Here is a 23,132-nt window from a genome sequence, read left to right as displayed (position 1 = left end):
GTGACAGCGAATGTCTGCATGATTGTACAGTATCCCTTGACCTTTATACTCCAAAATACAGTAAAATATGATTCTGTGCTATATGTGTTTTAAACTAAGCACTTAGAAGTGACTTCTCCATTCATCCATTCATGTGTTATTGCATCCAGCATTGCTGTTGTTGTTCAGTTGCTAAGTCGTGTCCGACTCTTTGTGACCCCAAGGACTGTAGCACGACGGCCTTTCCTGTCCTTCACTATCTCCTGGAGTTTGCTCAGATTCAGCTTCATTGAGTCAGTGATGCTATCTAACCATCTCATCCTCTGCTGCCCTCTTCTCTATTTGCCTTCAATCTTTCCCAGCATCAGGGTCTTTTCCAATGAATCGATTCCTTACATCAGGTGGTCAAACTACTGGAGCTTCAGCTTCAGCATCAGTCTTTCCAATGAATATTCAGGGTTGATTTCCTTTAGAATTGCCTGGTTTGATCTCCTTGCAGCCCAGGGGACTCTCCAGAATCTTCTTCAGAACCACAGTTCGAAAGCATCAATTCTTTGGTGCTCAGCCTTCTTTATGGTCCAGCTCTCACATTCGTACATGACTACTGGAAAAACCATAGCTTTGACTATATGGATCTTTGTTGGCAAAGTGATGTCTCTGCTTTTTAATACACTGTCTAGGTTTTGTCATGGCGTTTCTTCCAAGGAGCAAGTGTCTTTTAATTTCACGGTTGCAGTTACCATCAGCAGTGATTTTGGAGCCCAAGAAAATAAAATCTGTCTCTTGTTCCACTTTTTCCCCTTCTGTTTGCCATGAAGTGAGGGACCGGATGCTATGCTCTTCATTTTTTGACTGTTGAGTAGTAAGCCAGCTTTTTCACTCTCCTCTTTCACCCTCATCAAAAGGTTCTTTAGTTCCTCTTTGCTTTCTGCTACTAGAGTGGTATCACCTGCATATCTGAGGTTGCTGATATTTCTCCTGGCAATCTTGATTCTAGCTTGTGATTCAAGCAGCCTGGCATTTCATACGATTATACTCTACATATAAGTTAAATAAACAGGGTGACAATATACAGCCTTGTCATACTCCTTACGGGAAAGGCTAGAGACCTCTTCAAGAAAATTGGAGCTATAAAAGGAACATTTCATGCAAGGATGGGCATGATATAGGACAGAAATGTTAAGGACCTGACAGAAGCAGAAAAGATTAAGAAGAGATGGCAAGAATACACAGAACTATACAAAAACTGTCTTAATGACCCAGATAACCATGATGGTGTGGTCACTCACCTAGAGTCAGACATCTTGGAGTGTGAAGTCAAGTGGGCCTTCTGAAGCACTATTACGAACAAAGCTAGTGGATGTGATGGAATTCTAGCTGAGCTGTTTCAAATCCTAAAAGATGATGCTGTTAAAGTGCTGCAGTCAATATGTCAGAAAATTTGGAAAAGTCAGCAGTGGCCACAGGACTGGAAAAGGTTAGTTTTCATTCCAATCCAAAAGAAAGGGCAATGCCAAAGAATATTCAAACTACTGTACAATTTTGCTCATTTCACATGTTAACAAGGTTATGCTCAAAATCCTTCAAGATAGGCTTCAAACAGTACATAAACCAAGAATATTCAGATGTATAAGCTATGTTTAGAAAAGCCAGAGAAACCAGAGATCAAATTCCCAACTTCTGTTGGATCACAGAGCCAGCAAGGGAATTCCAGGAAAACATTTACTCTTGCTTCACTGACTATGCTAAAGCTTTTATGTCCAGCATGCCTGAATAAATTGGTATGTATATGCTGCAGACTATGACAAACAGATTAATGTACACACAAATGTACGTAAATCCTATACATAAGTATACAGAGAAATACATGGTCAGAGAACTCATTATGGCTCAAGTCTGGAAACAGAAAAGCTAGGTTCAGGTTCAGGCTCTGTAGCGCATATCCGTGCTGTGTAACATGGTGTTTTTTTTTTAAATCTCTTGAGCCTTATTTCTTCAAATATCAAATAAGGAAAGCAGCACATGGCCTGGCAACTACCAGGGTCATTACTATTACCAGTGTCTATGAAAAAGTTTTCAGATTTATAAATGATCATACAGATGCAAATGATTATAATAACATCTTGTAAATAGTAAGAACATAGTACATATTTGTTTGGGAAATGGGATCTCTCAAAATTCTTGATTATTTCTTTTCTCTCTATAAGTCTAACCAAAAAATCTCTAGTGTTGCAATTCCACATCTATTAAAAGGAACAAAGTATTTTCTCTTATATGGGAAAATTGAACAATTTTCACAAAGCACTTTTCTCCTCTGTCTACTATTGCATTCTTTTCCCTTTGACCTTTCCTATTCAATTCAAAGGATAAAACAGTTTCATTGTCTCCCATTTAGTTCTGTGGGGCATAATAAAGTCTTCCAGGGATTTGGAGGGGAAAATACCATCCAGTCGTGCCAGTGACGGGCTAGGAGGTGCGCCGTACAACTCCTAGGTGTTAGTGAAAACCTGAAGATTTTCCTGAAATGCAAATTTACAAGTATTTAACATAGGATCATTTGTACTTTCATGAGGATGAGTTTCATTAAATGAAACTATAGATATTTCTAAAAGTAAATTACACTCTTGTTTTAACTAGTAATGAATATTCTGTCTAGCCTCAAAATAACTCATGTTATGAAACCAATTTAAACCTCCGTTGAAAGGTCTCGCTAAGCTTTTAAAATTTGAACTGTTGTCTATATATGTTGTGCTGTGAGGGGTATAAAAGCTCTTGAGCAATTGATTTTGAGAATTCCCCTTTAAGAGAACTCTGAAACCAAAACAGTTTAGGCAAACTGCTGGTTGCTAGGGGCAACCTCAGCTTCCAGAATGAATAATTTTAAATGCAGTACAAGCATTTGATAAGAGGATGCAAGAGTGAGACCTTCTGAAAGAAAATAAGGAATGAGAGTTACCTTTACGTTTTTAACACAAATAGATGAGTCAGAAGGAATTATAGCTGTGTCCTCACTGATAAGCAAGCTAGAAAGCCAGACCACAATCTACTCTCTCAGGGGACAAGTGGTATCTTTAAGACAACACAGGACTTGGGTTAATACTTATAGGAATGACCTACTGGGATGAGTTCCAGAGAGAAAGACAAAGGACCACGGGCAATACTCAGGCTATGCTCTCAGCTGTGTCCCACGATTCTGCTTCTCAGTTCCCTGTTTGATCTTCAGCCCTCAAAGTAACATAATTTCAGTACTACCTACTGTGACTTCTGGACACTGCTTCTCAGAGTACCAAGTAACCTCACCATCCAGTATCTACTTTCTAGCACTGACCTTGCTGGCAGCCCTGCTGGCTTGATTCTGCCTATTCATTACTCAAACCATCAGTGACAGAGCATTTTTCAATGGTTATGTATTATTCTAGCAGAAGTACACAAAAACCGCAGCAGCCAGAGTAGAGGACAAACTTCTAGAAGGACTTATTGGTGGTGTTCAGTCACTAAATCGTGTTCGTCTCTTTGTGACTCCATGCACTGCAGCATGCCAGGCTTCCTTGACCTTCACTATCTCTTGGAGTTTGCTCCACCTCCTGTCCATTGAGTCGGTGATGCCATCCAACCATCTCATCCTCTGTCGTCCTCTTCTCCTCCTGCCCTCAGTCTTTCCCAGCATCAGGGTCTTTTCCAATGAGTCTGCTCTTCACATCAGGTGGCCAAACTATTGGAGCTTCAGCTTCAGTCTCAGTCCTTCCAATGAATATTCAGGGTTGATTTCCTTTAGGATTGACTAGTTTGATCTCCTTGCTGTCAAAGGGACTCTCAAGAGTCTTCTCCAACACCACAGTTCAAAAGCATCAATTCTTTGGTGCTCAGCTTTCTTTATGATCCAGCTCTCACATTCATACATGACAACTGGAAAAACCATAACTTTGACCATATGGACCTTTGTCAGCAAAGTTATGTCCCTGATTTTTAATATGCTGTCTACATTTGTCATAGCTTCTAGAAGGGCTACTAATTACCAAAAGACATGAGGTTCTCAAGGTCTCCTGGGTAGAGCCTCTCTCTCAGATAATAATTCAGATTTAAAAAGACACAGCAGGCAAATCTATGGATAAAACTAGGATGTGGTTAAACAGTGAATGACAATTGTTATGGATTAGTAGAAAATTGCCAAGATATTATACATTAGGGTGTTCATTTCTTTCAAAGACGCTTCTACATTTAAAAATGCCATTTAAAATATATTTTCAAATGGTATCATATTTAGTTATCTTAATAAAAGGTTCTGCTCTTCTTTAGGAAATATTGAGGAAGTCTGTTAACCCTGTCATCCAATCAGCTTACTATACTTGTTGTGTGCCTCGCTGGGCTAGGACTAATGAGACAGACTGACCTGGCAATGGTGTGTTCTGTTGGCCAAATATCTAAGGGGAAAACACTGCAACCTCTTGAGTGCTTGAGCATACAAATGACAGTCATATTGAAATCTAAATGTTAGCTAAAGACACTCTAAAGGTTAGAATACCATCATGTGCTACAAACCTCTTTCTCCAAAATGTGTGATTATGAAATTGAAAAATGTTTTGGAAGAAAGTTCTCTAAGCTTCTTCCCAGTAACAGGAATCGTCATACTATGGCCAACACGTCAAATCTGACCACCTCCTTCTCCTCCCTTCCTTCCGCCCTTTCTCCTCTCCTCCTCTCTCTTCTTCCTCCTCTCCTTTTTCTCCTTCTCCTTCTTATATTTTATTGGAAAAGTCCTGCCCATTTGTCTAGTATTGTCCATGACTACTTTGGACCTATAAAGACTGAGTTGAATAGATAAGTCATATGGCCTGAAAACCTAAAATATTTACTACTTGATCCTTAAGAAAAGCTGACCAACCCTCACTTTAGAAGACAAAGGGAAGATGACATTCCTAGGTGAATTAAAGTAGTGCTGGTGGTTCAAAAGTGGTTTGTTGACTCTGTAACTCGTGCCTGGGATGTGACAATTGAATCCCAAAGGCTCTTGTGATGCAAAAGTCACTTGGGAGCCTAAGTGTGACACTTCACTTCAGATTTGTGTATCCTTGTGGGCCAACCTGATTTCTTAGAAAGTTCATGCACTAAATATGCTATGGGTCCTTCCGGGTCAGGTCACGACCTGGTTAGCAACAGAGGCAGAAGCTGTTTGCGCCTACTAGGCAACCTCTAGTAAGCTAGTAAAACAGGCTGGATACAAACTGAAGTCAGTTATGGTTTTACAAATGTAGAACAAATGAGGTAAGATGCCAAACACAAGAATTCACAATAAACCTTGGGGCTTTGGCACAGTGTTCTTGGAACCAACTTTGAAAGGTGGTTGCCTTATTTGGATTAGTAATGGTAGTAGAGAAGTCAGGATGTGGTTCTTTACATGTTTGGGCTAAAACCAACACTCAAGCCAGAATTCACTGTGACCTGTGACATGATAAAGATGATAAATATTGCCCCACAACTATAGGCAAGATCAAAGATTCCATTCTAGTTGTCACAGGTAGTCTTTTTACTTTAAACAACTTCTTTTCTCCTATATGTAAAAAAAATAATAAATCTCAGCTAAGAAGTATACCTTCTAAAGAGTTAAAAGAAAGAGGTGAGTCCAAGCCTACTCATGTTCTTTGACAGGTGGTGTACTGTGATTGTCCTAAAAACCAAAGGAAATATTTTGACATCTCTGCCCAGGCTGACATAACATCTATATAAATATCATACAGAATATTCTAAAGTCCCATGATCATAATGGAATTCTCAGGAGAAAGCAAACAAATGCAAAAGACAGCACTTTCCTTAAAATATAAAATAAAATTCACAAATTCTAATAAGACCCCAAAGAGCTCCCAGGAGTCCTGTAGAAATTATGTGAATGTTGGAACTACATGGGACTCCAGACCAATAAGACACTAAGAGAAATGAAATTTAAACCAATTTTGTGATGTGCTTGACAGACTAATGCAAATACCTAGGCACTGAAAGAGAAACATGGACGCATCCAAGCCCAGCAGTAATGACTGAAACCATAACCTCTGATTAGTACATCTATACTGCATGGAACATTAACGCTATAAGAAATGCCATTCTTGGAGACCCAGTCCAGACACAATCAGGCTGAATGAGCCTATCAGGTCTATTATTTTTATAACCAGAGCTGCAGATGAGTACAACACGGTTTTCTTTCTAGCAGTGTCACCCTAGCTAAATCAACATTACATGGAAGCAATAGGGTTGGTGAAATAAAAACGCCAAAGTAAATCCATTTGCCCAGATAACACTGAAGAATTCTCAAAAGCATTTCCAAGTGTCTTTTATTTTAGAGTGGAACATGAAACCAGCGTGGGTTGGGAAGTTGGCAAGAACTTTACACTAAAAGAAGCTGGCATTTTTATATATTTACATAAGCAAAGAGGAAATTTTGTTCCACAGCATGGCAACATCAGAAATTCTGACAAAATATTATACATATTCATTTTAACTTTTTCTGTTTTAGAGTTGGCTAGAGTTAGGATAAACTAATGTATTTAGAATGATCATACATCTCATCCCTCATTTAATAAAGCCTGTTTAAAATATTGCCCTTATTAATGACTACCAGAACACAGCAGTGTTCATAATCCCAGTAATTCAATTGCCAGTAGTTTGTGCAATAAATCAGGAAAAGGTTAAAATATTTTTCATGCCAGAATAGAACGTATCAATCTATTTTATTTGATTACTTTGTGTAATGAGGCTTTCTCAAGGCCAGATTACCTTACTCATTATAATTATGCCAGATCATATTTTTGCTTAAAATGGAAAAGATTTTAAAACGCCAGCAATAGAGTTGAAACTAGTCTAGGGTGTTTTTCCTCCTTTGTATGTTTCAGGACATGAGAAATGACATCCTGCTCTCCTTCTAAGAGTGGAGAAGAAAGTAACATTGTTCCCATGAAAAGCAGATTAGGCAAATGGCATCTGGACAACACTCATTTGACTCATTGACATGAAAATTCAATAAAATCATCTGCAATGTTTTTTAATTCCAAAGTTAAATTCCACTCTGATAAGTAAACTCTTAAAAATCACTAGAGCACAATAATACCCTCTACATGTGGTGACATTCCTTTCTCAGTGAATGCAAGCTGAATTCAACCAAAAAAAAACTGTTCATATTTTTTAAAAATAATAATTTTATCAACAAAGAATAACACAAAACATTTTCTGACATCCTTTTCCCACTTTCTAAAATAAACTCTTTCGGGGGCATAAGGGAAATCTCCCTCCCCAAACCCGTTGGAGCCTCAGGCCCCCCTTGGCTCCAGCTGAGTTCCAGCAGCCCCACCCTGCTGTGAGGTCTGTCTCTGGGGGGTCAGCTGTGGTCATGAGAGGAGGGCATTTCTATAACCTGCTCTCCCGTGTTCCCCCAAATTGAAATACGGTCACTCCAACCATGAATAGCTCCACAAAACTCATGCTGGGTAAAAAGGCCTTTGATCTTGGTAAATCATAAGACAGAACAAAGAATGAAGGCAAGGAAGCAGGAAAGGGTGAAACAATGATGACCATTAGAAGCGGAGTCAGAACTTCTGAGATTTTTCAGAACTGTATCTCATAAAATTATTATTCCCACAAGAATGGTCAGAAATAAAAAGTCTAACAAATACTACTATATATTGGGTAGGATGGGGGAGCAGTTAGGACTCTCATATGTTGCTGGTGGGGATGTCAAATGGTACAACCTCCTGCCACTTTGACAGTTTCTAACAAAGGTAGACATTCATCTCTCACATGAGCCAGCAATTCTACTCCTAGAAGAGAAAAGAAATGCATATCTTCACCTAAAGATTTGTACAAAAATTTCATATCAGCCTTATTTACAATAGCTAAAGCTAGGAGCAACCCAAATGACCATAAGTAGGAGAATGGATGAAGAAGTTGTACACTACTCACACAATAAGAAACTTGGACGTGATCACACAGGGGACGGCAAGAGTGAGCACCAACATTTTAGTAATCAGTGAACTAAAATGCATGCGAATGGGCGAATTTAGTTCAGATGACCATTATATCTACTATTGTGCACAAGAATCTCTTATAAGAAATGGGGCAGCCCTCATTGTCAACAAAAGAATCTGAAGTGAAGTACTTGGGTGCAATCTCGAAAATGACAGAATGATCTTGGTTCATTTCCAAGGCAAACCATTCAACATCTTAGTAATCCAAGTCTATGCATCAACCACTAATGCCGAAGAAGCTGAAGTCAAATGGTTCTATGAAGGCCTACAAGATCTTCTAGAACCAATACCAAAAATAGATATCCATTTCATCATAGGGGATTGGAATGCAAAAGCAGGAAGTCAAGAGATACTTGGAGTAATGGGCAAGTTTGGCCTTGGAGTACAAAATGAAGCACGGCAAAGGCTAACAGAATTTTGCCAAGAGAACACACTGGTCATAGCAAACACTCTCTTCCAACAACACAAGACACAACTCTATACATGAACATCACCAGATGGTCAATACCAAAATCAGGTTGATTATATTCTTTGCAGCTAAAGGTGGAAAAGCTCTATACAGACTGCAAAGACAAGATCTGGAGCTGATTGAGGCTCAGATCATGAGCTCCTTATTGCAAAATTCAGGCTTAAATTGAAGAAAGAAGAGAAAACCACTAGACCTTTCAGATATGACCTAAATCAAATCCCTCATGATTATGCAGTGGAGGTGATGAATAGATTCAATTAGATTTGGCAGACAGAGTGTCTGAAGAACTATGGATGGAGGTTCGCAACATTGTACAGGAAGTCGTGACCAAAACCATCCCCAAGAGAGAGAAATACAAGAAAGTAAAGTGGTTGTTTGAGGAGGCCTTACAAACAGCTGAGAAAGAAGGGAAGCAAAAGGCAAAGGAGAGAGGCAAAGACACACACAACTGGACGCAGAGTTCCAGAAAATTAGCAGGAAGAGGTAAGAAAGCCTTCTTACGTGAACAATGCAAAGGAATAGAGGAAAACAATAGAATGGGAAAGACTAGAGATACTTCAAGAAAATTGGAAATGCCAAGGGAACATTTCATGCAAAGATGGGCTCAATAAAGGGCAGAAATGGCAAGGACCTAACAGAAGCAGACGAGATTAAGAAAAGGTGGCAAGAATACACAGAAGAACTATACCAAAAGGTCTTAATAACCCAGAAAACCATGAAGGTGTGGTCACTCACCTACAGTGACCGACATCTTGGAGTGTGAAGTCAAGTGGGCCTTAGGAAGAATTACTATGAACAAAGCTAGCAGATGTGATGGAATTCCAGCTAAGTTATTTCAAATTATAAAAGATGATGCTGTCAAAGTGCTGCACTTAATATGTCAGCAAATTTGGAAAACTCAACAGTGGCAACAGGACTGGAAGCAAGGTAATGCTCAAAGTCCTTCAAGCCAGGCTTCAGCAGTATGTGAATTGAGAAATTCCAGATGTATAAGTTGGATTTAGAAAAGGCAGAGGAACCAGAGATTAAATTGCCAACATACACCGGATCATAGAAAAAGCAAGGGAATTCCAGAAAAACATCTACTTCTACTTCATTGACTACACTAAAGCCTTTGATTTTGTGGATCATAACAAACTGTGGAAACTTCTTAAAGAGATGGGAATACCAGACCACCTTACCTGTCTCCTGAGAAATCTGTATACAGATCAAGGAGCAACAGTTGGAACTTACCATGGAACAAAGGACTGGTACAAAATTGGGAAAGGAGTAGGTCAAGGCTGTATATTGTCACCCTGCTTATTTAACTTATATGCAGAATACATCATGTGAAATGCCGGGCTAGATGATTCACAAGCTGGAATCAAGATTGCTGGGAGAAATATCAATAACCTCAGATATGCAGATGATACCACTCTAATGGCAGAAAGTGAAGAGGAACTAAAAGAGCCTCTTGATGAGGGCGAATGAGGAGAGTGAAAAGGCTAAATTAATACTCAACATTTAAAAAACAAGATCATGGCATCTGGTCCCGTCATTTCATTAAAAATAGATGGGGAAAAAGTGGAAGCAGTGACAGATTTTATTTCCTTGGGCTCCAAAATCACTGCGGACATTGACTGCAGGCACAAAACTAAATAATGCTTGCTCCTTGAAAGAAAAGATATGACAAAGCTAGACAAAATATTAAAAAGGAGAGACATCATTTTGCTGACAAAGGTCCATATAGTAACAGCTGTCCATATAGGTTTTTCTAGTAGTCATGTATGGATATGAGAGTTGGACCATAAAGAAAGCTGAGCACTGAAGAGTTGATGCTTTTGAACTCTGGTGTTGGAGAAGAGTCTTGAGAGTCCCTTGGACTGCAAGGAGATCCAACCAGTCAATCCTAAAGGAGATCAATCCTGAATATTCACTGGAAGGACAGACTGAAGCTGAAGCTCCAATAGTTTGGCCACGTGATACGAAGAGCAGACTCATTGGAAAAGACCCTGATTCTGGGAAAGATTGAGGGCAAGAGAAGAGTGCGGCAGAGGATGAGATGGTTAGATAGCATAACTGCGCATTTTATCACTCAGTGCTAATTATTCCTCAATAAAACAGCAGGAAAAATGTATTGTTGCTATTGTTTAGTTGCTAAGTCCCATCTGCCTCTTTTGTGAAGCCATGCATTAAGCAGGAAGTTAGCTGAGGGTAAGGACAGGTGGCCCCTTCACTTAAACATACAATGGCCGCCTAAACCCACCAAGAAATTTACCAGCCTCACCCCTAATATGCCCCCATCAGTACTCCAAAATAGTTAGGGGATCTGGAAAAATTCCCCACTGGCCGACTGCTGCTGCTGCTGCTAAGTCGCTTTAGTCGTGTCGGACTCTGTGCAACCCCATAGACGGCAGCCCACCAGGTTCTGCCGTCCCTGGGATTCTCCAGGCAAGAACACTGCAGTGAGTTGCCATTTCCTTCTCCAATGCATGAAAGTGAAGAGTGAAAGTGAAGTCGCTCAGTTGTGTCCCACCCTTCGCGACCCCATGGACTGCAGCCTACCAGGCTCCTCCGTCCATGGGATTTTCCAGGCAAGAGTACTGGAGTGGGGTGCCGTTGCCTTCTCCGCACTGGCCGACTCGTGGGACTTTACTGCTCTATCACATGAACACACCTCACACTGTGTGAGTGTGCTCCGTCACAGTCACGTTCAACTCTCTACGACCTGATGTACTGTAGCCCACCAGGCTCCTCTGTCCATGGAGTTTTCCAGGCAAGAATACTGGAGCGGATCTCCATTTTCCTCTCCAGGGAATCTTTCCAAACCAGGAAAAGAACCTCTTGGGTCTTCTTGCATTGGCCAGCACTGAGCCACCAGGGAAGCCCCTGAAAAATGTGTTACTTTTAAATGAATCAATAAAGTACAAACATTATACATTTAAATAATTCTCAAGTTCATGTGATAATATAAGGAACCTGTGGAGAGGACTTCCACACTAGGAGAGAAAAGTTTACAGTTTACCAAAATACGTGAAATAACTTTTTTTAAATTAATTCATTTATTTTAATTGGAGGCTAATTACTTTACAATACTGTGGTGGTTTTTGCCTTTTTTTTTAAATAAGAGAATAATATGTACACAGCTCTATACCCCTTATGGGACTTTATGCTATGAATTGTTATGGACATGCTGGATGGACACCAGGAATGATTTTTATTCAAGCTGACTCCAAAATATAGTGAAAAACTCAGTATTTCCTGTTTGAATTATTTTGCTTAGTAATGCTTGCTAACATGCTCATAGACCTTTTTCAGTTGGAATTTGCTTCCTTGGAAAGTGTTTTAGATATCACAATAAAGTTCGATTTTCATTTCAAAATTTATATGCAAACCACAAATAGCCTCACATATTTCATGACAATTAAGAAAGGTTAGCGATTATTATAATAATTGAACTAATACTTTATAAGAAAGCATAATTATGAAGCAAAAGCAGCTATTAATCTGAATGCAATTTTGAAAATTAGGTAATAAGTTTAAACATATGATTTTAAATTATTTCAATTTTATATATTTTTCTATGAATATATTAATTAAATTATAAACAAAGATATATTTACTAAGAAAAGGATCATAAGTGGTAATATTAACTTTATTCCCATGAAAGTTTAGCTTACAGACATATCCATTAAAGTAATATTTATAGAACTTTTACTGTTGAAAACATTCTATAATGATGAAAAAAGAATATATTCAGGGCAACAAAAAAAAAGAAATAATAATTTTTTACAAACATACAAAAAGAAGAAATGTTTTACATACTGTTTTTTTCTACAGTTAATGCTATGAAAGCCTAGCTAACTTTATGGTAAAACTACACCAAATAAGAATGCATAAAAAGAGGGGTAATATAATTATATTATTGAAATAATATCTTTCTGCAAACCACTTAACTGGCTCCAAACAAACTCTATATAATTATCATTTAGGTCATACAAATTAAAAATAAATTATTGCATGGAAATAACATGAAAATGTTTTATGATTTTTATCATATAAATTAAAGATCAATGAACCGTTTCTGTAAAGGGTCAGATGGTTATTATTTTGGGGCTTTCAGGCCACATACAATCTCAGTCACATAATCAGTTAAAATATATAAAAACATTCTTGTCTTGAGGTCTGTACATAAACATATGGATTTAGTCCACAGGCCATAAATTACTGATCCTTGATAGAGATCATTAATAACCATAACTATATCATAAAAATGCTAGCATAGTTATTTTAAAAGTTCAAATCTTTTCTTTTTACAATTACCAAATTAAAGTTATGTTCTTGTTTGTTATCACTCATACCGATGCCAAGGGTACTTGTTAGGCTGCTGCTGCTAAGTCGCTTCAGTCGTGTCCGACTCTGTGTGACCCCATAGACGGCAGCCCACCAGGCTCCGCCGTCCCTGGGATTTTCCAGGCAAGAATACTGGAGTGGGTTGCCATTTCCTTCTCCAGTGCATGAAAGGGAAAAGTGAAAGTGAAGTCGCTCAGTCGTGTCCAACTCTTAGCGACTCCATGGACTGTAGCCTACTAGGCTCCTCCGTCCATGGGATTTTCCAGGCAAGAGTACCGGAGTGGGGTGCCATTGCCTTCTCCGAACTTGTTAGGCAGTACTCATCAATATGAAGGAGAGTGGTTTTCCTTTTTTCCTCCCTCTTGACTGCTCACTCAAACCCACTTACTCCTCAAGGATGAAGTCCTTATTATAGTTACTTTCAAGTTAAACTCAGCTACCCAGAAATCATTATGCTCTTGACAATTCTTAGGTCCGTATGCTAATCATAAGAATATAGAATTAACTCCTTCAAAATTGGTTGTGTCTTGTAAAACACACAGAATGTCTTTTTAAAGGAGAGATAAAGAACTATCCTAAAACAAAAGGCTTATGTTTTCTCTTTCTGGAATTTCTTCTTTCGATCCCTGAAACTCCAATTCAGACCAGATGGGCATACCAGACCACCTGACCTGCCCCTTGAGAAACCTGTATGCAGGTCAGGAAGCAATAGTTAGAACTGGACATGGAACAACAGACTGGTTCCAAATAGGAAAAGGAGTACATCAAGGCTGTATATTGTCACCCTGCTTATTTAACTTATATGCAGAGTACATCATGAGAAATGCTGGGCTGGAGGAATCACAAGCTGGAATCAAGATTGCCGGGAGAAATATCAATAACCTCAGATATGCAGATGACACCACCCTTATGGCAGAAAGAGCCTCTTGATGAAAGTGAAAGAGGAGAGTGAAAAAGCTGGCTTAAAGCTCAACATTCAGAAAACTAAGACCATGGCATCCGGTCCCATCACTTCATGGCAGATAGATGGGGAAACAGTGGAAACTGTGGCTGACTTTATTTTTTTGGGCTCCAAAATCATTGCAGATGGTGATTGCAGCCATGAAATTAAAAGACGCTTACTCCTTGGAAGGAAACTTATGACCAGCTTAGACAGCATATTAAAAAGCAGAGACATTACTTTGCCAACAGAGGTCCATCTAGTCAAGGCTATGGTTTTTCCAGTGGTCATGTATGGATGTGAGAGTTGGACTATAAAGAAAGCTGAGTGCCGAAGAATTGATGCTTTTGAACTGTGGTGTTGGAGAAGACTCTTGAGAGTCCCTTGGACTGCAAGGAGATGCAACCAGTCCATCCTAAAGGAGATCAGTCCTGGGTGTTCATTGGAAGGACTGATGCTGAAGTTGAAACTCCAAAACTTTGGCCACCTCATGCGAAGAGTTGACTCATTGGAAAAGACCCTGATGCTGGGAAAGATTGAGGGAAGGAGAAGGGGACGACAGAGGATGAGATGGTTGGATGGCATCATCAACTCAATGGACATGGATTTGGGTGGACTCCGGGAGTTGGTGATGGACAGAGAGGCCTGGTGTGCTGCGGTTCATGGGGTCGCAAAGAGTCAGACATGACTGAGCGACTGAAGAGAACTGAACCTGTATATAGACACATCTGTATGAAGGCAACATGGATGTTTTCAAGATAAAACAGCTTCATTGCATGTCCTTTGAGTATATATTCATATATATGTATGTGTGTGTGTGTTCATACCTGCCAACCTCTTAGAAGTTTAAAATCAAGTAATTTCTAATTTCATCCATGTAGTAGACTACAGCAAAACTGAAAATCTTCAGAGAAATAAATATTTTTTTTCAGATCTAAGGAATTTCAATGGTTGAGGAAATTTCAAGTTGGAGCCATTGAAGTTTTATTAATAAATCCATTATTTTTTTTTCTTGAAGTAGAGAATGACAGAACTTCAAAAGAGTTCTTTAAGGTGTTTCGTTTTTTATAGAGGCCAAGATGTATAGATTCTAAACGCTCCTTCTTTTTTAAAAAAATATATTTAAAAAACTACTATACACATATGACAATATACATGTTTCAATGCTATTCTCAGATCATCTCACTCTCACCTTCTCCCACAGAGTCCAAAAGACTGTTCTATGCATCTGTGTCTCTTTTGCTGTCTTGCATATAGGGTTATCGTTACCATCTTTCTAAATTCCATATATATGCGTTAGTATACTGTATTGGTATTTTTCTTTCTGGCTTACTTCACTCTGTATAATAGGCTCCAGTTTCATCCACCTCATTAGAACTGATTCAAATGTATTCTTTTTAATGGCTGAGTAATACTCTATTGTGTATATGTACCACAACTTTCTTATCCAATCATGTGCTGATGGACATCTAGGTTGTTTCCATGTTCTGGCTATTATAAACAGTGCTGTGATGAACATTGGGGTACATGTGTCTCTTTCAATTCTGGTTTTGTCGGTGTGTATGCCCAGCAGTGGGATTGCTGGGTCATATGGCAGTTCTATTTCCAGTTTTTTAAGGAATCTCCACACTGTTCTCCATAGTGGCTGTACTAGTTCGCATTCCCACCAACAGTGTAAGAGGGTTCCCTTTTCTCCACACCCTCTCCAGCATGTATTGTTTGTAGATTTTTGGATAGCAGCCATTCTGACCGGCGTGAGATGGTACCTCATTGTGGTTTTGATTTGCATTTCTCTGATAATGAGTCATGTTGAGCACCTTTTCATGTGTTTGTTATCCATCTGTATGTCTTCTTTGGAGAAGTGTTTGTTTAGTTCTTTGGCCCATTTTTTGATTGGGTCGTTTATTTTTCTGGAATTGAGCTGCAGGAGTTGCTTGTATATTTTTGAGATTAATTCTTTGTCAGTAGCTTTGTTTGCTATTATTTTCTGAAGGCTGTCTTTTCACTTTGCTTATAGTTTCCTTCGTTGTGCAAAAGCTTTTAAGTTTAATTAGGTCCCATTTGTTTATTTTTGCTTTTATGTACATTACTACAGGAGGTGGGGCATAGAGGATCCTGCTGTGGTTTATGTCGGAGAGTGTTTTGCCTGTGTTTTCCTCTAGGAGTTTTATAGTTTCTAGTCTTACGTTTAGATCTTTAATCCATTTTGAGTTTATTTTTGTGTATGGTGTTAGAAAGTGTTCTAGTTTCATTCTTTTATAAGTGGTTGACCAGTTTTCCCAGCACCACTAGTTAAAGAGATTGTCTTTTCTCCATTGTATATTCTTGCCTCCTTTGTCAAAGATAAGGTGTCCATAGCTGTGTGAATTTATCTCTGGGCTTCCTGTTTTGTTCCATTGATCTATATTTCTGTCCTTGTGCCAGTATCACACTGTCTTGATGACTGTGGCTTTGTAGTATAGCCTGAAGTCAGGCAGGTTGATTTCTCTAGTTCCATTCTTCTTTCTCAAGATTGCTTTGGCTATTCGAGGATTTTGTATTTCCATACAAATTGTGAAATTATTTGTTCAGGTTCTGTGAAAAATACTTTTGGTAGCTTGATAGGGATTGCACTGAATCTATAGATTGCTTTGGGTAGTATACTCATTTTCACTATATTGATTCTTCCAATCCATGAACACGGTATATTTCTCCATCTATCTGTGTCCTCTTTGATTTCTTTCATCAGTGTTTTATAGTTTTCTATATATAGGTCTGTTGTTTCTTTAGGTAGATATATTCCTAAGTATTTTATTCTTTTCGTTGCAATGGTGAATGGAATTGTTTCCTTAATATCTCTTTCTGTTTTCTCATTGTTAGTGTATAGGAATGCAAGGGATTTCTGTGTGTTAATATCCTGCAACTTTACTATATTCATTGATTAGCTTTAGTAATTTTCTGGTGGAGTCTTTAGGGTTTTCTATGTAGAGGATAATGTTATCTGCAAACAGTGCGAGTTTTACTTCTTCTTTTCCAATCTGGATTCCTTTTATTTCTTTTTCTGCTCTGATTGCTATGGCCAAAACTTCCAAAACTATGTTGAATCATAGTGGTGAGACTGGGTACCCTTGCCTTGTTCCTGACTTTAGGGGAAATGCTTTCAATTTTTCATCATTAAGGATAATGTTTGCTGTGGTTTTGTCATACATAGCTTTTATTATGTTGAGGTATGTTCCTTCTATTCCTGCTTTCTGGAGGGTTTTTATCATAAATGGTTGTTGAATTTTGTCAAAGGCTTTCTCTGCATCTATTGAGATAATCATATGGTTTTTATCTTTCAATTTGTTAATGTGGTGTATTAGATGGATTGATTTGTGGATACTCTCTTGTCCTCTGGATAAAGTGCAAACTTCCAAACGTGGTTTGTACCTTCTCATCCAGGCTTCTGTCTCTCTCTCTTCCTTGCACCTTCCGTGGTGCACCTTGCATTCAATGCAGTAGCCACTCTGAACACCTCTCAGCTTCTGCTGTGTTCAGTGACCTCTGTACCTCCAGCCTTGGTGAATGGAAGTCCCACTGCTCCAGATTCACTTCCTCTCTGCCAACACCTTTCCCTTACCTGGCCTCTGCTTAGTCCTCAGTCTCTGTTTAGATGTCATTTCTCTCGTGTAGTCTATTGTGACTGCTCCCGAAGCCCAGGTTACATGAATTTTCTGTCTCTGCCATCGCTGGTTTCTTTATCAGAACATTCTTAACACATTATATTGTGATTGAAATTCAGTGGTTGGTGCCCTTCGTTTGACAGCTGTCTCAATAAGGTCAGGGTGAAGCTTCTTAATGACAGTAAACCTAATGCCTAATTTGGTGCCAGAGATGGTAGATTCTCAGAGAATATTAACTGAATGTTGCTGGATCTAGAATGATTCCTATCTGATCTTGTCCCTACAACGTAGAGTAGATGATGCTACTGACCCAACAACCAAAGGACATAATCTGAAACAATCTTATTCTCCATGAACACTTGAGGCCTTAAGAACTGAAGTAGTGAAAGAGTTGGGCAAAAGGCATGGTCTTCCTTTGTACATAAAGTAATGATATTTAGTGACCAAATTTGTGACCCTGAACTTATTCTTAAGCTCTACATAACTGAAGTAGGGTAACAGAGACTGAGTTTGTCAAATGATTAAAAAGGATATAAACACAACTCGGAAAACAACAGACCTCTCTTTGATTTAGATAACTGAAATTACAAGATGTGTTCCTTTTAGTCTGGAGACGCAGGGAGAACAATCTAGCAGACCAGATTCTGCTCCTCTGCCCAGCTGTCACTGCTCAGCACAGTCACTGACTGGGGAATTCCTCTTTAAATTAACCTTTGATTTGAGCCAGAGGGTATCTGAGCTTGTACACTTTGCCCCTTCTCCCCTTTCTCAAAGGTTGTTCTTGATATTAATCTCCCTGCCCCTCATTTTTTTTAAATTAAGCTTAGTTGATTTATAATATTGTTTTAATTTTAGGGGTACAGCAAAGTGATTCAGTTATGTATACATATTTTTTTCAGAATATTTCCCATTATAGGTTATTACAAGATTCTGTACATCATCTGTTATATAGTAAATTCCTGTTGCTTATCTCTTTTATATAGTAGTTTGTATCTGATAATGCCATACTCCTAATTTACCCCCCACCACCCTGACTCCCTTTCCCCTTTGGTAACCATAAGTTTGTTTTCTATGTCAAGTTTGTTTTCTATGTCTGTGGTTCTGTTTCTGTTTTGTATATACATTCATTCGCATTATTTCAGATTTCACATATAAGTGATATCATAAAATATTTATCCTTCTCTGTCTAACCTACTTCACTTAGTATGATATTCTCTAGGTCCATTCATGTTGCTGCAAATGTCAATTTTTTATGACTGAGTAATAATACCCTCCTGTATGTAGGTATGTATATACCACATCATAAGTCTGTTGACTGGCACTTGGGTTCTTTTCATGTCTTGGTTATTGTAAATTAGTGCTGCCATGAACACTGAGGTGCATGTATCTTTTCAGATTAAGGGTTTTCATCCTTTCCAGACATATACCCAGGTGTGGGATTGCTGGGTCATATGGTAGTTCTAGTTTTCATTTTTTAAGGAACCTCCATACCGTTTTCCATAGCGGCTGCACCAATTAGCATTCACACCAACAGGGTATGAAGGTTCCTTTTTCTTTCAGAATGTATTATCTGCAGGCATTTTGATGATGTCCATTCTGACTGATGTGAAGTGATACCTCATTGTGGTTTTGATCTGATTTCTCTAATAATTAGTGATGTTGAGCATCTTTTCATGTGCCTGTTGGCAATCTGTATGTCTTCTTTGAAAAAATGTCTTATTAGGTCTTCTGCTCATTTTTGATTGGGTTGTTTGTATAGTTTGGTTATTAAATCTTTGTTGATCAAGTCATTTGCAAACATTTTCTCCCATTTCATTGATTGCCTTTTTGTTTTCTTTATGCGAAAGCTTTTAAGTTTGATTAGGTCTCATTTGTTTATTTTTGCTTTTATTTCTTTTGCCTTGAGAGCGCCTGTTCCCTGTCTTAAATGTGGTCTTGTATTTCTATATATGATCTTCCACTATCAGCTTCTTGCTTCAAGCTTCACTTTTGCCTTATTTTGGTCAGTGTCAAACCACACTGCCCTCCACATTCCCAGGTCTGAGACCTCTGGTTGCCACCATTCCCACAGCCATTATTAATGCTCCTGGCTGACTCAAGGTCTCAGGATGTGGCTTTCATATACCAGCACTTGGGACATTGCGGCATGGGGGTGGGCTCAGTAGGAACATGGACTGTTAGTCTATTACTGCTTCTCTGGCATACATGAGCATAGCAGAACTGGAGAGTCAACGAAAATGGCTACATAGCCAAGCGGAATCTTCCTAATGCCACAGACTAACGCAGAAATAGAAAATTCCTCAGCTCACCAGGGTGTTCTCCTTTATGGGGCTGGATGAAGAAGATTTCTGCAAGGGGTGTTTGCCAGAGTCAGCCTACCACACAGTACTGCTGAGTCTTCGGGACAATAGAGGAAATTTTCAAACCAAAAGCAGCTTTTGGTGTATTTACACTGATATTACCTGTGCAAATGCCCAGCCGTCCATGGCTGCTCTCCTACCTTGTGCTGCTGATAATACTGGAAGGAACCGACTCCACCTTGCTCCTCCGCGGTCCAGAGCACCAAACGCAGGGTTCTCTTTGGGCGCAGCCCTGGGAATAATAATAAAACAAGTGATTCTTCAGTTGATTTTGAATTTTTTTTTTTTTAAATGGCAGGACCTCTCATCTGAATTCTGCAGGAGGGAAGCAGGAGGGAATCAGAGGCATGCCCTTTCATCCCTTGCTGGTATGGCTGCCTGATTCACGGTGTGGCTGACCCAGCAAAGGAGGACCCTCAGGGCCCATCTCCAGGGCAGGTTAATGATGAAAGGGATTGTGATGAATGCTGTCTGCAGCCCAGGGAGTGAGAGCCTCTACTCATATTTTTAACTGGACAATGTACCCAGTAGGACACAATTTATGGTCAAGTTCACTGGGCTACTAGAGTTCATCCAGAAGATGTAGTTAGGAAGACTCCAGGCAGATCCTGAGGCCTTTCTTCCCATGATTAACTGAAACCCAGTGATTACTCTCTACTTCAAGATAAGGTGTGTACGGGGTTGCTTCTTAGTCTAAATCCACAAGTATAGCCAGCTGCCCATGCTATCCTTAGTAATGAATGATCATGAAGAAAAGATAATGCTGCATTCATTGACTTGCAAAATAAAAACTTACATCCTGCAGTCATTGAAGTTACTGGCAGATCTGGCATATTTAGAACCATTTTTGAGTGATGGTGTCAGCTCCATAAAAGTTAACTATAAGGGTCAAACAGTATGCTGGGAGTTCCACTTTTTAACCAAGACTTGAAACTTGTTTCTGATTTGGACCTGATGATGTTGCTTCTGAGAAATAATAAGTGCAGAAAAACATGAAGTGGGGCTTAAACCTTATTAAGAAGACCTTTCCTCTTGCCTCACTGCAGGGAAGCCATAGGGAAGGAATATGAATGGCTCCGAGGCAGATCCACAACAAACGTCAAGTATAACCACCAAGTGCTGTCACCCAGGCACATGGCCTTCTTGAAGGGAGCAGCCTGGTTGACTGCAGCCTGGATGATAAGTGCTCCTGAGAAATGGAGCTCTAGTCCTCCTCCTCTGGACACCAACAAGTATTCTCCTTGCATAAGTCTAGTGCTAAGGTACTGAAAAGGAGCTAAGCTTTTCACTAAATGAAACACTGTGAAACGACTCTACACTTGAGCATTTTGACATCAAACAGCACAGGCTGTTGAGTTCCAACTGTTGAGTTGAGTTGAGGCAGGTTGACCTGAATTCCAACTGAAGCCCAGAAAAGCAATTTCCACATCCAACTGTTCAGCAGATCCCACTGGTGTTTCCTGCTAAGTCTATCTAGAATCCAACTTTTCACCTCTGCTCCCATGCTGGTCCAAGCCCCACCCATTTTTGTCTGGACTGTTGCAGTCGCCTCCAAGCTGGTCTCCCTGCCACAGTTCATGCCCCTCTGCAGGTGATGGTCTGCACTGCAGTCAGCAGGCCCCTTGTAAACCGTATACCAGAGCACGCCATTTCTCTGTTCAAGACCTCTAAGAGCCACAGTGTAAGCTTCTGGCTCAACGTGATGTCCCCAGTGCCTAGACTATTTGGCACACATATTTTAGTTCAGTTTAGTTCAGTCGCTCAGTCGTGTCCGACTCTTTGTGACCCCACGAATCACAGCACACCAGGCCTCCCTGTCCATTACCAACTCCTGGAGTTTACCCAAACCAATGTCCACTGAGGCGGTGATGCCATCCAACCATCTCATCCTCTGTCATCCCCTTCTCCTCCTGCCCCCAGTCCTTCCCAGCATTAGGGCCTTTTCCAATGAGTCAACTCTTCGCATGAGGTGGCCAAAGTATTGGAGTTTCAGCTTCAACATCAGTCCTTCCAATGAACACCCATGGTGCCCAATAAATAGGTACCAAATGAATAAATAAATCCAAAGTGTGGTGTCTTAGAGTAAAATTCAAAGCTCTCAATCACTATCCCAGCCTCATCTTCTAAAACTTTCCCGCTAGTTCATTTTCCAGGCAAAGTATTACAGTTGAAAAATGTGGACAGATCTGCTGAGCTCTGCTATCAACAGGCACCTGCTGTGTAACCACTGAGACATTTTTCCACCTGAACTTCAGCTTCCTTATCTGAAGAGAGGGAATATTACATGTTTATAACATAACAATTTCCCAGGGTGGTTGTGAGGATGAAATGAGATGTGATGATGTATGTAAGACACTCTGTGTCTGGCATGTGGCAGACACTCAATGAATGAATTATAAAACTATATAATGGATATCCAGGCGCAGAGCATACGCTTTTACCCATAGAGAGAAGGGGCACCTAAATACTCAGTACAGACAATCTTCCAAAGTCATTCGAGTCCCTGCTGGAAAAGAATCCTGAAGGGCCCACTGCCTGCTCCACAGAGTCAAACTGCCTACTCACCTTCATAGCACAAACTGTTGTTGGAGAAAGAAAACTAATCAGTTTATCTAAAGATCACAATCATTGGCTCCTCAAACAGAAATGTGCTTAATGTCAATTTAAACCAAATGACTCCATGGGAAATAGATGGGGAAACAGTGGAAACAGTGTCAGACTTTACTTTTTGGGGCTCCAGAATCACTGCTGATGGTGACTGCAGCCATAAAATTAAAAGACGCTTACTCCTTGGAAGGAAGGTTATGGCCAACCTAGATAGCATGTTTAAAAGCAGAGACATTACTTTGCCAACAAAAGTCCGTCTAGTCAAGGCTATGGTTTTTCCAGTGGTCATGTATGGATGTGAGAGTTGGACGGTGAAGAAAGCTGAGCGCCGCAGAATTGATGCTTTTGAACTGTGGTGTTGGAGAAGACTCTTGAGAGTCCCTTGGACTGCAAGGAGATCCAATCAATCCATCCTAAAAGAGATCAATCCTGGGTGTTCATTGGAAGGTCTGATGTTGAAGCTGAAACTCCAATACTTTGGCCACCTCATGCCAAGGGTTGACTCATTGGAAAAGACCCTAATGCTGGGTAGGATTGGGGGCGGGAGGAGAAGGGGACGACAGAGGATGAGATGGTTGGATGGCATCACCGACTTGATGGACATGGGTTTGGGTAGACTCCGGGAGTTGGTGATGGACAGAGAGGCCTGGCGTGCTGCAATTCATGGGGTCGCAGAGAGTCGGACACGACTGAGCGACTGAACTGAACTGAAACCAAATGACATTCTGCAACATAGAAAAAAGTAAAAGAAAAAAGGATAAAGTGCTGCAAATGAAAATTCTGAACATTTTTTTT

At 39.8% G+C, this 23,132-nt stretch overlaps 1 protein-coding gene across 11 annotated transcripts in view; it reads right to left on the bottom strand.

Moving 5' to 3' along the window:
* CPQ (carboxypeptidase Q) overlaps nt 1-23,132 on the bottom strand; it is a 548,292-nt gene that overhangs the window by 98,362 nt on the left and 426,798 nt on the right. For all 11 annotated transcript variants that reach the window (XR_014057991.1, XM_081505175.1, XM_081505172.1 and 8 more), the window contains one exon: nt 19,871-19,962. Coding sequence is in view for 10 of the 11 variants with exons in the window: in XM_081505175.1 (XP_081361301.1) it covers nt 19,871-19,962 (92 nt within the window). In the remaining variant the exon portion in view is untranslated. The remainder of the gene's footprint in view (nt 1-19,870; nt 19,963-23,132) is intronic.

The sequence above is a fragment of the Giraffa tippelskirchi genome, chromosome 6 (genome assembly GCF_054371585.1).
Source record: "Giraffa tippelskirchi isolate mGirTip1 chromosome 6, T2T-mGirTip1v1.2.pri, whole genome shotgun sequence".
In the NCBI taxonomy this organism is placed as follows: domain Eukaryota; kingdom Metazoa; phylum Chordata; class Mammalia; order Artiodactyla; family Giraffidae; genus Giraffa; species Giraffa tippelskirchi.
The sequence above is the reverse complement of the archived record's forward strand: the minus strand, read 5'-3'. Positions and strand labels throughout refer to the sequence as shown.